Source organism: Pangasianodon hypophthalmus, chromosome 27 (genome assembly GCF_027358585.1).
Source record: "Pangasianodon hypophthalmus isolate fPanHyp1 chromosome 27, fPanHyp1.pri, whole genome shotgun sequence".
NCBI lineage: Eukaryota > Metazoa > Chordata > Actinopteri > Siluriformes > Pangasiidae > Pangasianodon > Pangasianodon hypophthalmus.
This window is the reverse complement of record NC_069736.1, coordinates 2,774,893-2,788,264: the sequence shown is the minus strand read 5'-3', so window position 1 is coordinate 2,788,264 and position 13,372 is coordinate 2,774,893. Positions and strand designations below refer to the sequence as shown.

The 13,372-nt window shown below is 39.1% G+C and overlaps 1 protein-coding gene across 2 annotated transcripts in view; it reads left to right on the top strand.

Moving 5' to 3' along the window:
• Positions 1-13,023, top strand: part of pappaa (pregnancy-associated plasma protein A, pappalysin 1a) — an 89,828-nt gene extending 76,805 nt beyond the window's left edge. For both annotated transcript variants that reach the window (XM_026921941.3, XM_026921940.3), the window contains exons 22-23: positions 961-1,059; positions 9,537-13,023. In XM_026921941.3, coding sequence (XP_026777742.1) covers positions 961-1,059; positions 9,537-9,641 — 204 coding nt within the window. In that variant the 3' untranslated portion in view covers positions 9,642-13,023. The remainder of the gene's footprint in view (positions 1-960; positions 1,060-9,536) is intronic.
• Positions 13,024-13,372: the final 349 nt, after the last annotated feature.

Genomic DNA, 13,372 nt, shown 5'->3' with positions numbered 1-13,372 from the left:
TGATAATTTAATTTAACAGCAATTTGTCAACGCCTTCCATTTCTAGTATGAAAGAACATATATATATATATATATATATATATATATATTTTTTTTTTTTTAAATATATTTAAAGCCTGTGAAACAAGTTATCATTTACATTATACCAACATTATACCAACTCTCTTCTCTCTTCTCTCTCTCTCTCTCTCTCTCAAAGTTAAAAATACACATTATAGTGACACCATGAGGCATAAAATCCTCTGTCATGAACATGTCAGAAAACTTAGTTATGCCTTTACCTGTGAGACTGGAGACTCCTTCCATAAATGTGGAATAAACTTTAAAACATCTCCTAACAGAAAATGTCAAAACATCAATGATTGCACATATTTTGTTACTTAGTTTTTTGTGACACAAGTTCCTATGAAGGAGTTGTTACTATAGAAACGATAATGCATTAGAATGAGTGCCTTAATACAAACCTGTAATCTGTAGGAGCTGCTGTTATAGAAAATTCATCAACTCCTTTTGATCAGTCAACACTGTTCTGGTATAAACTACAGTAAATTACATCTGTACTATGTAACATACACTTCATCTCATTGTAGACAATTAGCTGATGAATTTAATTAGGTGTAAATTTAACACTTTTCTGTTCTGAAGTATTCTAGGCAGAGGTCTGATTGCATTTAGCTCTCAGACAGGCTGTAGGTTGGCCGGTTTCCCAGAACACATTTTACATTTGCATGTTACTGACGTAGCATAGACGTAAACGAAACTTACACAGCTGGCAGTAATGCTTTTCAGATTAATTGGTAACATCAGTTTCAGCGCAGTTTGCATAATGCTTTTATAATAGTACTATAATCCATATTAAATACGATGCATTTTTGTTTCAGACTAATAATCTGGGGATTTCTTTAAACAATTTTCAGCTATACTCAGACGTTCTTCTTTCTTCCTTTTTCTCTCCTGCAGCCATTCCAGGGTGACAATTATTGTGATGCCATGAACAACAGAGCGTATTGCAACTACGATGGAGGAGACTGCTGCCAGTCCACTGTCAAGACTAAGAAGGTAGCATGAACATTAATACCAAGTTTTCTTGTTATTATTCGTTACCTGTGGTGAAATCATTAAAAAAGGACTTGTGGGTACGAGTGAAGACCTGTCAGTGGGTTGCTGGTAGTTAAAGGGGTCAACCCTTAAAAGTCTGTGATGGTACCCATGCTATGAAAGATCATGTCCTACATGTTGCGTAACAATTTAGGAATCATTGGGAGTCAAGACATACGTTAAATTGCATCATGTCACAGAGATCTGAGAATGAAAATCAATAATTGCAATTACACTCATAGCTACACAGTTTAGCACTAAGAAATACTATAGACAGCAGGCCCACAGCTATCAAACAAGACCTACACCAATCATAAGTTGGTGCTGAAAAAATATAAAACACCACATATCTGTTTGAAATGAGGGATAACAAGAACTAAGTTGTTCTATGGATGCTCCACAACATTAAATGTAAATATAAACTGTCATGATTCAATAAATAAAATAAAAATGAATTAACAAATAAATAAATAAATAAATAAATAAATAAATAAATGTTAGCATTGGCAAATTGCAGTTGTATAAAAGGACACACTTTGGGATGTGCTGTTATTGGAAAATAATCATCTTCAGGATGGTAACTGCTTGGCATCGGGCCTCATCACACCACCTCATCGTTGATTATTTTCTTTTAACAGCATGCCGTGGCATGTTTTATTCCTTACATATGTAACTTGATATTATGAAGTCATATATGCATGCAGCATACATATGCATACAGGATTTATTGACTGTTAAACCTAGGTATGACAAATGGACAAAAACAGGTATACACCCTTTTATATAGGGTTAAACTATCATTTGGTTTTACTGCTCAAAGAGCCACGAGGTCTGGACACACATAAAAACTATTGTTAGTGGAAAAAGAACAGTGAATACTCACTGATGAGTATAACTAGACTTAAATCCTGTGTAGCAGACGGCCTCATCTGTTTATAGTGACAGGAATATGATTTGAAGTGACTTGAGTGATTATATTAAGTTTACATTGGAATATTTTCCCTCCCTAAAGTAGTGATCCATTATTATTCTATGTGCTGCCAATACGTAGCACATACACTGCCAAAACGCCAGTATATGATTCACTGAAACCTTTAAAAGCACCAATGCAGACGTGTTTAGTTCTCGTAAGAGTTGCAAACCATTAGCGGTAACCCAAGTGTCTAATAATAAGATGTTATCCAGTCCAGTACGTTCATTCTTCTGCTGGAGCGGCAGACAATTCTGGTCGACTTCATACAAATGCTGGAAAAAAGGGCCGTCGTTGGAGCTGAAAAGAACAGATAAATGCGGTCATAAATGCAGGACGAACCCACAGACCCTCACTTTTCCATGGTTGCGTCATTTTGGCCATCGTACCTCGTGCCTACTCCAGAAGGCTGCTGTTTGTTGGGCAATTACCCGAGCCCTCCAGCAGGATGGCAGGCTTTTCCAGAGCAGACCAATGCACAAGGAAGTCTTTTTGTGAACCCTGCTGCGTCTGATGGCCTTTAAAACCTGCAGGGAGTGTGGACCTTCTCCTGAAGTTGCATCCCGGTTCCAGATGGAGAGCTGAAGCTGCTTGTTTCTGAGATCGATTTCTTGGATTGCTGAGATCATGACCAGACTTGGTTTCAGCTCCAAATGACCCATAAATGGGTAACCCACTGGAAGGGGTAACACATTCATGGGTAACTTCAAAGTCTTCGTGTTTTTGCTCAAGGCCATTTAAACTGATCTCAGCTAGTCAGCTGATGACATAGCATTTCCATCTGTGCGTTTAAGGGTGTGGAAGATTTATCAGCAACCATGGCGAGGTGTTGGTCCTCCCTTTTCCTCTTATCTCCCTTATAACTCTCACCTTTGCCCATTCTCCCTCTGTGAGCCCCCTTGACGGTGGGGTACATGGCTGTCCTCAAGCTTGGCCTCTCATTAACAGCTCTGTAAACACTACAGAGGCTTTATGGTCGCTGCTGACACACTCATTTCTTCAGGCAGTAACCTTTCCTTCTTCAGTCTCAACAATCCTGCTCTCTTGCCATATTCCTTACCTCAGGAGTGGTTTGAACTTTTGGCAAAGCTACAACAGTGAGGACACAGGCAGTGATGATTCATTAAGCCTGACTCTATTAGAGGACGCTTTTTGGAGGGTTCACTATGTCCTGCCTACGTCATTGAGCAGACAGAGATCTCAGCGAGAGTTGAGTGAGTGCCAGACAAGCTCACCAGTGTTGACGGAAGGTTCAATTGCTCTGCAATTAGCCAAGCGTCTGGTACACCACTTCTTCACTGTAGTGCATCACAGAGTTATTAATGCAAGATAAGAATGAAGTCATCATTTAACGAGATGCACACTTTTTGTATCAGAAGCAAAAATGGGTGGGTTGGTTGGGTCAATTTTTGAACCCTGCCTCTGACAACTACGAGAAAATATCAACCCACAACAAGTTTGTAAAGCTGAGTTTGCATATGTTGTACATTTCTTTACCTTGAATGGCCCCGAAGGACAAAAACATCTGCGTACAGAGAAAACCTTTTTAGTTAAAAAAAAATCCACACATCCAGCTAGGAGTTTTCCAACATCAAAGTGTTAATGCCCACACTGCTGTACTAACAGCCCAAAACAAAGTTTATTGCGGAAAACAGGCCCTAAGCCTGTGGGATTTTCCTTGCATTAGAAAAACAACATGATCCTCAGAGCTCAGAACTGCCATCTTGCCATCTGATCTTCAGGAAATCTGTCTCCCGGGGCTGCAATGATAAGCAGATCACCTGGCTTCCCGATCCAAGGCCCAGTTCAGAAGTCAGGCATCCTGTTCTGGCAGCGCTTTAAGTGAATATTTCAGGTGGATTTTACAAAAAGGAAAACAAAAGTACTGTCCCAGGATTTGGGAAAGGATACAGAAAATTGCTCCGAAATAACTAATCACAGTTTGATTGATGGACTGCCATAGAGGAATATCAACATGAGCAGATGAAGGAAAAGGGATGAGGGATTGCTTTAATTGAAGCAGTTACTGTCCTTGGCTACTGTGAAATCAGTCCAACTGGTTTTTATTTTGGTCTCATTGTCAGTTTATTCATCATTACTCAGGAAAGCCTATAAACACATTTCCCTTCAGAGCAATGACGGGCACGCATTAGTGCAAAGATAAGGGCCAGTCTGACTTTGAATTGCACTTAACCACGCCTTGCCATTCCTTAAAGTGTTTTGTTGAGATAGGCAACCGAGATACTATATGACTATTTGTTATGCCTTGTGAAGTAAGTTTATTTGAAACAGCAGTGAGCATGCCACCTTGGTCTTGATTTGACTGGAAAGCAGATGTTTGCATCATGTCCCAAAGAACAAATAAGTATTGAAAGTTGATGACAAATGTTGTCTCTGTGACCCTGATGCTCATTGAGAAGCTGAATATTTGATCTTGAATAGTTTCCATATGTGTTTGATCATAATCATTAACTTGTGTATGGAATGTAGGCTTTGTAAAAGAAAAATGTCATGCAGACTGTTGTCCGTGTGACTACCAAGGACATTATGGTACTCAGAAATAATGAATTTAGTGCAGTAACATGATGGTTATGGCTAGGCATGGTTGTCATTTTTGATTGCCATCATCTCTGAAGATGTAGGAACCTTTTACAGGAAAGAACAACATGTCCTGTGACTTAAATTCCTCATGGAATGGCTTTTTAATCATTATTTGATCCTTTCTGTTGATGTATTTCCTTCTGAACAGGAAGTCAGAGTGACACACTGACTGACTTACACGACAGCCAGTAGCATTCAAGATATGCCATTCCTTCACCAAATTTAAATAAACCTGACAGTAGCTTAGTGAGCTAGCTAAATATGGAGAACAAAGACGGAAGGGACATATTCTAGGATTGGTAAAAACATTTCTTTAGAAAAGGGAATAGTGTCCAAGAAGACGACTTAATAGATGAACCATGTTTTCTTGCTGACGAGCAGCTAGCTTAGAGCAAGAGCTGCCTCTGGGGAAGGGGCATATATGGTTCTAGTGAGCATATCATTAGATGACCATGAAGATTTGCACAAATATGAATCATCAAAAAACGTTTTTTTCCTGTTAAAATGAGAATATCTTCAAAACTTTTTTTTTTTTTTCAGATGTAGTATCGTATCAGTGTTCATTACACTAAGGGATAAGTATAAAAAGCTCTGAAACACTAATTTTGATTTCAGGGGAAGTTTTGAAAATTGTCATGCACACTCGCTCACGTCCATAGTCTTGTTGTGTGCTCAGAATGACTCAGCTGGGCCTAAGCTCAGCCGAGACCCAGCGATTGTGACATAGCACATGAAAAAGAGAGCTCTGCCAACAACCTGTGCGATAAAATCGGAGTACCCTCACTCCCTCCTCTTCAGGGCGAACCCCTTTGCAGCTTCACTCCCTTCTAGTGCGATAACCCCAGAGTGAGGGAAGCAAAAGCACTTCCCGCTGCCTGCATGTTTGTTTTCCTTCCTTATCTCTCTCTGGCACACTTCGCCACCCCCCTTTCCCTACATCTTTGGCTGGAGATTTGAGTATTAAGGAATTATGGGTGACTGGCTCTGCATTAGTCCTCTCCGGGACTTTGAAGGTGCGAGGCTGGCGGCACGTAAGGTCACCGCAGGATCCAGCACTAATGACTGCAAGCTGTTGGCGGGACGCTCGCCGACTGAACGGATGGATGGATGGATGAATAGAAGGAAGGACGGATGAATGGATGTCGGTGGTTGTAGCAGGGAAGAGGGCTGCCCCAGTCCCACCCCTTCCCTTTCCCTCCCACCACTTTAAGATCCCCGTAGAAGGAATTCCTTTCTGGAAGTGGGAGGTCCCAAGTGGGCTGCTTTTCATGCACCCGAACTTTGTTTGTACATTTTTGCGCCCTGGCAAATCTGGTGTGAGAGCTGAGCTTGAGGCAGTTCTTTGTTTTTTTTTTGTTTTTTGTTTTTTGTTCTGCAGATGTTACGCAACATTACAGAACATCTTGATCCCAGAGTAATGGTTATTTCTGTGAGAAAAAAACACCAATATGGAAAACACCCATAGACTGGAGTTACTTAATTTATAGACAATGCAAAAAGAGAAATCTATTAACAAATACATATTTATACAGAATTTGAATTTTATTCTGCCTGATTTTCTAGCATGTGCTTTTGTTGATGAATCAGTGAACATGGCTGTTCATTGATTCATCTTCAGTTAGTGCTAGAACCTGAGCCTATCCTGGATGCATCCAGGGTGCAGGGTGGGAATATACCTTGGATGGAATGCCAGTCACAATACACATGCACATTTACACCTAGGGTCAGTTTAGAGTTGGCAATTTAGAGTCACGTACTAGCATATTTTAGATGTTGAGAGGAAACCAGAGAACCTGGAAGAAACCCACACAAACACAAGGAGAGCATCAACAACTCCACACAGTAACCCAAGCTCAGGGTCGAACCAGGGACCCTGGTGCTGGGAGGCTGTTTCCATTTTTATTTAAAACTTTGATAGGTATCTGCAGTTGCCGTTGGGTAGCACTTTAAGAGGAACCCTGGCCAATTAACCTAAGTAGCAAGAAAATAAACCTAGCTAGACATTACCTTATTCATTTTAACTCTGGATGATTTCTGGGAACCTATAAACACATTTATGACTGTTAGATAGCTACAAGACAAGCAATTTGGTTACATCTCTACTGGTAGGAGCAACCGCTTGGTCCAAAACTTTGTCGGGCAGAACTATAGTACTGTGGTGGTACCCCTCAAATTTGGCTGAAACAAAGTTCTTCCAAAAGTACAACATTTATCATAGGATTTTGCAAATACTACCCAAAAGTAATGTCTCTTTAGGTTTCTATTGGAATGCAATGAATCTCAGTTCTCTCTTGAAGAGGTGTTATGCTTCTAGGTGAAGGAGACTTGCACTCTGTTAATGTTAATCTGTTTGAAAGTTTGAAAGAGTGGTAGATATGGAATTCCACAAGACATTCCCAGGACCCCTCTGCATGCTCCCACTCTGGGCCAGATGTGGCAGCTGGCTTTCCACCCTGAGGTCAAGGTCAGAGAAACCATGTCAAATTTGCCACCCACAATCACAGAGTGAAAGGGAGATAAAGAGGCAGGGTTTAAAGAGCTTACCAAGACCTGGGAAAAAAAATGGAAATGCTGCAGGCCGAGTATGGTTAGTAAAAGTGGGTCGAGATGAATTTACTCATGTTTTCAACCAGTTCCTAAAGACTGACCTGAAACAGTAGGACAAAGGAAATGTAGAGAGGATGAAGAAGTGAGATAAAAGTTCTTAAAGTGGAAATAAACTGCATTGGGTTATGTAAAAGAAAGAGAAGACACTTAGACAGAGGAAATGCCACTCGGATGATTGGCAGCTGGCTTTGATACGTCTGCAGTTCTTGCTCGTAAAGCTTTCGCAAGTTACTTCTGGGAAGCCTCCTCCTCCCGAACATGGTTCTCCTCTCTTGGGTAGTGACAAACACCATTCCTCCTGGACTAACTCTCCCTTTCTGAACCCCTGTCCATATCTTTCCTGCTTTTGAAAGCTGCTCTTGTTGAAGCAGTCCAGCACCCTTTTACTCAGCTTTGACTCATGTTTCACTGATTTTAACTCTTATTAATCAAGTATTGCTTGATCCCTGCCTCGATCTATCTATCAGGGTCTGACTTCTGGCTTGCCTTGCATTACCTAGGGGTGATATAAATGCATAGGCAGTTGTATTGGATTCTTACATTTCTGAATACACTGAGGTTCCTTATGGAATTTTGTAAGGAATAAGACACTTTGGGATGTGCCATTATAGGAAAATAATCCATGCTCTGCAAAGTGGTTTATTTTCCTCTAACAGCACATCCCACAGAGCGTTATTCCTATTATAACACAGTAATTTGCCAATGATTACAATGTTTACTTTATTAATGAAGAACACTTTATGCTTTTTAACCATTATAATGAATGTAATGTTAAGGAACATGTTATGGAAAAACTGGAAAGTGCAAACATCTCCGTCCTGAAGACTTTCCAGTGGTGGAAAACTTATAAAGCTCTGATACTATAAAGCTGCACCATATCAACGATTATACATTTTTCTTTGTTAAATCACAATGTTAAAAAAAACTGTATATTATTAGCCATAGATTATGTGAAGCATCCGCCATACAGCCCCTGTGTAAGAGCTGTTATTATTATAGAAAAGATAATGAATTAGAATGAGCACATTAATAAAACCTGTCTACTGTCAGAGCCATACTGCTACAGAAAAATTTAATCCATACCTTCTGATTTTGAGAATTCAACAAAAAATTTTGTTACTGTAAAAGTGGAAATTGGATGAATACTCTCCATACTCTGCACTCAACCAGCAGCCACCACTGTGTTATGAATGTGCAAATGTGAGTTGCACATGTGGTGCTTGTTTTAAATGATGAGGTCAAAAAGCAGCTGAGGCCTTTCCCTCTGGGATTCAACATCACAGCAGCTGGTGTCGGTGACGCACTGCCAACATTAAAGCATTGTGTCAAGTGCCACTGGGTATGGGCGAATGACATTCAGATGCTCATCAGATTTTCAAAGCAATGACCCACCACAGACTTGCAGCAGTAGATAGCTCAATGGGTCCATGACATCTTGGATAGATGTTTTGCCAGTTGAGCAAGCTAAGCTGCAAATGACTCTACAAAAAAGTAATATAGCTATCTCCGCTAGATGGTAAAGAAGCATCAACAATTTGTACTGCAACAATTTGACCAGTCATCGTAAGACATAGTTGTCCCTATCAACAGTCAAGTGTCCTTAAGAACCAGGTCACTAGTGAAAACAATTCTAGCCACTTTAGTTGTACTTTAGATGTACTTTAATAGTGCTTTCCCACAGAACAGCACATGGCTGCAAATTCAAACTCACAACTATCTGTATTCTGGCTACCTGAAAAAGTTTTAACTAGTCATAGCTACATGCCATAATGTAGTACTCAAATTAAAAAAAAAGATTTTCAAATGAAACCACAGGATGAGATTCAGCAAGTTCATTTTAATGACACATCCTTGTGTCTTAGTGTTACTATGGATAAATAGATTAATTGGTATCTTACAATTGAGGTGATCTTTCCAACAGAAAATAGAAAAGGAGAAAGTAACTCAGGATAAGTTGATTTTTAGCTTCACCCACATGTCCAGTTTGGCTTGGATAGTACTTGGGTATGTCACAGCATGCTTGGTGGTGGAAATAGTGAAAACTTTTGGGATCGCAGTTAATTTGCCTAACATTTGTTGTGCCAATCGTTATGATCATTGTCAGTTGGGTATAGGGAGACTGACAAATTATACATTTCATAACCACAAAGTGACCTAAATGGTTGCTTTACTTAATAAAGTGTTAAGAAGATGAAATTGTAGCATTTATCAATGTTAATACACGACTCATTCAAATGATATCATCTTTCTGTCCCTCCAGGTGATCTTCTTTCCATTATCGTGTGATCCGCAGACCGATTGCGCCTGCCGGGACCCCAAAGCACCGGAAAACAGGAAAGACGAGCATGTATACTCTCTGGGCTGAGAGAAAGAGTGCAGCCATGGAAAGCCCAGCTATAGACTGGGTACAAGCAAGATATTCTTCCAGATATGCTGCTTCACAAGTGTACCTCTCCTGTCCTGTCTCACTCCTCCATGTCAGTGTGTCTCCCTGCTATCGTCTGTCACGTCTTGGAAGGTCTACCCATCTTCAACTCAATCGGAAAAAAAAAAAGAAGGATAGAAAAAAGAAGACAGGTGTGGGTATGGGACTATACCCATGTGTAGTAAAGAAGGAAAGTTTTTCTCTTATCAAACTAGAAAAAAAGATGATAGATTCTGGTTAGCATGCCTATCTGTGCCAGCTTTCAGTGTTCACGTCTATTTGGCTGAAGTTTGTTTGAGGTTGGCGATAAAGTCAATGTGAAAGGAAACATTTTGGCAAAATTTTTAGCAGTCTTGACACTGCAAGGGCTTTGATTTTTGTTTGAAGCCTTCTTTGTATTGATGTGGGGTTGCAAAGGGGACTAAAGATGTCTGAGAGTAATGGGTGTTCACTCATGCTGGGAATATTTCCTGCATCAGCAAACCAGAGATGTTAAAAAAGGTGGAAAAACAATGAATTGAGGTGTGTTCCATGGGCCATTTGAGAGTCTAGTCCTGATTATGAAGTACCAAATTGTGCAAAATACAAAGGACCTAAAAATTTGCAGGTAATTTGGAAATTTTGGTAGTTAGCAAAAAAATCCATCAGCATCTATCAAATCCCAAACTGGTTACTCACTTAGTTTTACTAAACAGTCATGGTATATGCAATTATGTATGCTAATGCTACTATTCCACCCTAATAGTTAGCAGGTCTTCAAAGACGGCAGTTGTTTTGACATCAATCCAAAACCAACATGAAAGTGAACTCGCCATGCTAACATGGCTTCAGTTTATGTTGCTGCTACTCCTGCTGCTACTTCGCCATCATGGCCAATCTTATTTTTTTATGGAGCTGGAGTTATGACTGCCTTAACAGTTACCTCAAGATGCCAGACTCATCCAAAAGTCCTCGTTCAAGAAATGATCAATTTATGACCTCAAGAATGTTGGTTATAATCTGCATATATTTTGAATGTAAAGACAGGGTTAGCATATTCAGCCATATGACCAGTGCTTAGCCAAAATCTGAAATCTTTGAATTTGCCAAATTAACATTGATCTCTTTCTGTTTAACTGTCTGTCAAAAATGGTAAGTCAGAGATTGACATTTATCCACAGTGTATTAGTGTAGTTGTGCCAAATTGCCTACACCAGCAATTCTCAAATGGGGTCCAAGCACTACAGCCAGGAAATAACATACCGCCATTAGTAAAGTTAATATATTTATTACAGAGTTCTTATAGTTATTAGCCACTTTGACTGGTCCCTCATATTAAATGGGTTTAATCCAAACCTCAAAAACAAGTCAGCCTGCGAATATCGTCTGCTGGGATCTAATGTGATCTGTCGGGTGAAAATTCAGGAACAGAATACATGACCTGACAGACACCCATGATTAGTTAGCATTGCTCTGATTGACAGGGGAGAGAGTAACACCATCCCACCCAGTTTTGCATTCTTGGACTCCCAGCTGTGGCATCATCAGGATTTAAACTAGTGATCTTGTGACAATCTCAGATCAAAGCTTTAATAGCTATGTAGCTTCATGCTAGTGAGTCTGTATACCAATTGGCAAAACTAGTATTGAAGCAGTGATCGTGTTTGGCAGCTGGATGCTCAATCCATACTCGCACAGTTGTATAACTGAGGTTTTTAAATTTGAAGAGTTACTTTTTAGGAGGTTTTTAGGATAAACCCACATCTGGATCTGGACCATTCCAGCTCCTGGTCCATAGCAGTACCCCAAATTAGCATGTTCAGATCAGTACAATTTAATATTGGCGTTAGAAAATTTTGATTTTTTTAAGCCCTGAAACTTGCATTTGGCTCCCTGTTTCCTCACCCTGCATTTAAAATCCAGATTCCTAAAGCACTGTACTGTATTTCTGCCAGTGGAACATGCACACGACTCTAAACAGAGAACTTCAGGAAATACATGGATGAAAGTGGCACAGATTCATTAGGCATAGCAAACCAAGGAATTCATTCGAGGTGAATGTCATTGTAAATACTTCATAGAGGCTTATCAAGACAATGATTGTTTTTCATAGTGCTTCTATTAGTTGGGAAAAAATGTCAGTTTTCCTTCATTTATATTTCTTAAAAAAAGAGAAAAGAACAGAAAAAAAATCACTTTATGTATCAGTAATCAGTATTTGTATTAATGACCTCAGATACTGCACTTTTGAGTAGCCATTAAAGGGAAAGACTCCAAACTTTTAGAAAAACGCTGCTATTGTAAAACGTTGAATTTAAAACAAAACAAAACAAAAAATGGTATCAAATATGGTATTGTGATATTCCTCTCTTTGTGGTTATTGTGTTTCACCTGATTTTAGCTGTTGAATGGGACGAAACTCATTGTATGTTAGATTCATGTGCCTCGTCTGGAACTGCGAAACTGGCTTTAATATCCGTATGTATTGTTCAAAGAAGGATTTGCATCGTAAAACATTGTATCGTATTTGTTGTATATGCATATTTTTTTGGAAATGTGTTTGATGCTATCAGCCATTGGCACAAAGACTTGTGGAATATTGAAGGATTTTTTTTGTAATGAAGGAACTACAAAGAAAAAAGCACCAAAAAAAGGAAATATCTCACTGAAGAAAAGCCAGTTTATTGAAAATATATTATACTGAGAGTGGACAAGAAATATTATAGAGATTTTGGTTTGTTCTATAGTCCTGAAAGAGGATTTATTATGTTATTATTACAGTGATATGTTATTGTACTCTGTATGGACCATTTTTATTGCTTCAAAAGCGAGACTCATCAGCAATCATTACGCAACGCCAATTTTCCATGAACAGGACTTCAGGTTGACAGCTGGGAGAGCCAAAGCTTCGTCCTTACATGTGTTCTCGTCTACCGTTTAGGAGGTGTGATCAACTGGTTTCCTGCCTCCTCGTGTTTTTCCACAACAAGACCAAAATCCAAACTGTGTTGTCGCTTTACACTCTGCTAACCCAGACCCCCGACCCCCCCAAAAAAGGACGCAGTCTCTAAAGCCATATATGTTGATGTTTCCGACGGGATGCTCGACTCTGCTGTACACACCACGGGATCTCTGTCTGTACCTCATGCCTGTAGTGTTTGCTGCTTCTGTGTGTGTTTTTTTTTTTTCTTCATCCTCGTGATTTGTGTCTCTCGGCGATATGTTACGGTGTACATAGTAGAACTATTTATTGAGAGTGTTATACTTTTTTTAAGTTATATTTTTAATGTTCATGTAAGTTATTTTTACATTGGTCTTATAAACGTAAAAGATGAAAAAAGGACATATTCGTTTGGAGGGCTCTGATTTCTCTCATATATTATTGTTTTACTTTCTGAAGCTCACAGTACAAAGAAAAAGGAATGAAAAAAGTGAAGCGAAATTTGTGAAGTCTCACATTCACTCTTGCTAATTTATTTGGTATTAGATATATGTATGAAATAATTGAGTAAAAATAAATTAGCAACACCATAAAGGAGTAATCTACAAGTTCCTTTGCAGTTCATAAGTACAGTCAATAACATACAGTTGCCAATTTATTAGGTATGAGATCTCATAAATCAACAGAGACATTCCTCCATATATATACATATATATATATATATATATATATATATATATATATATATATA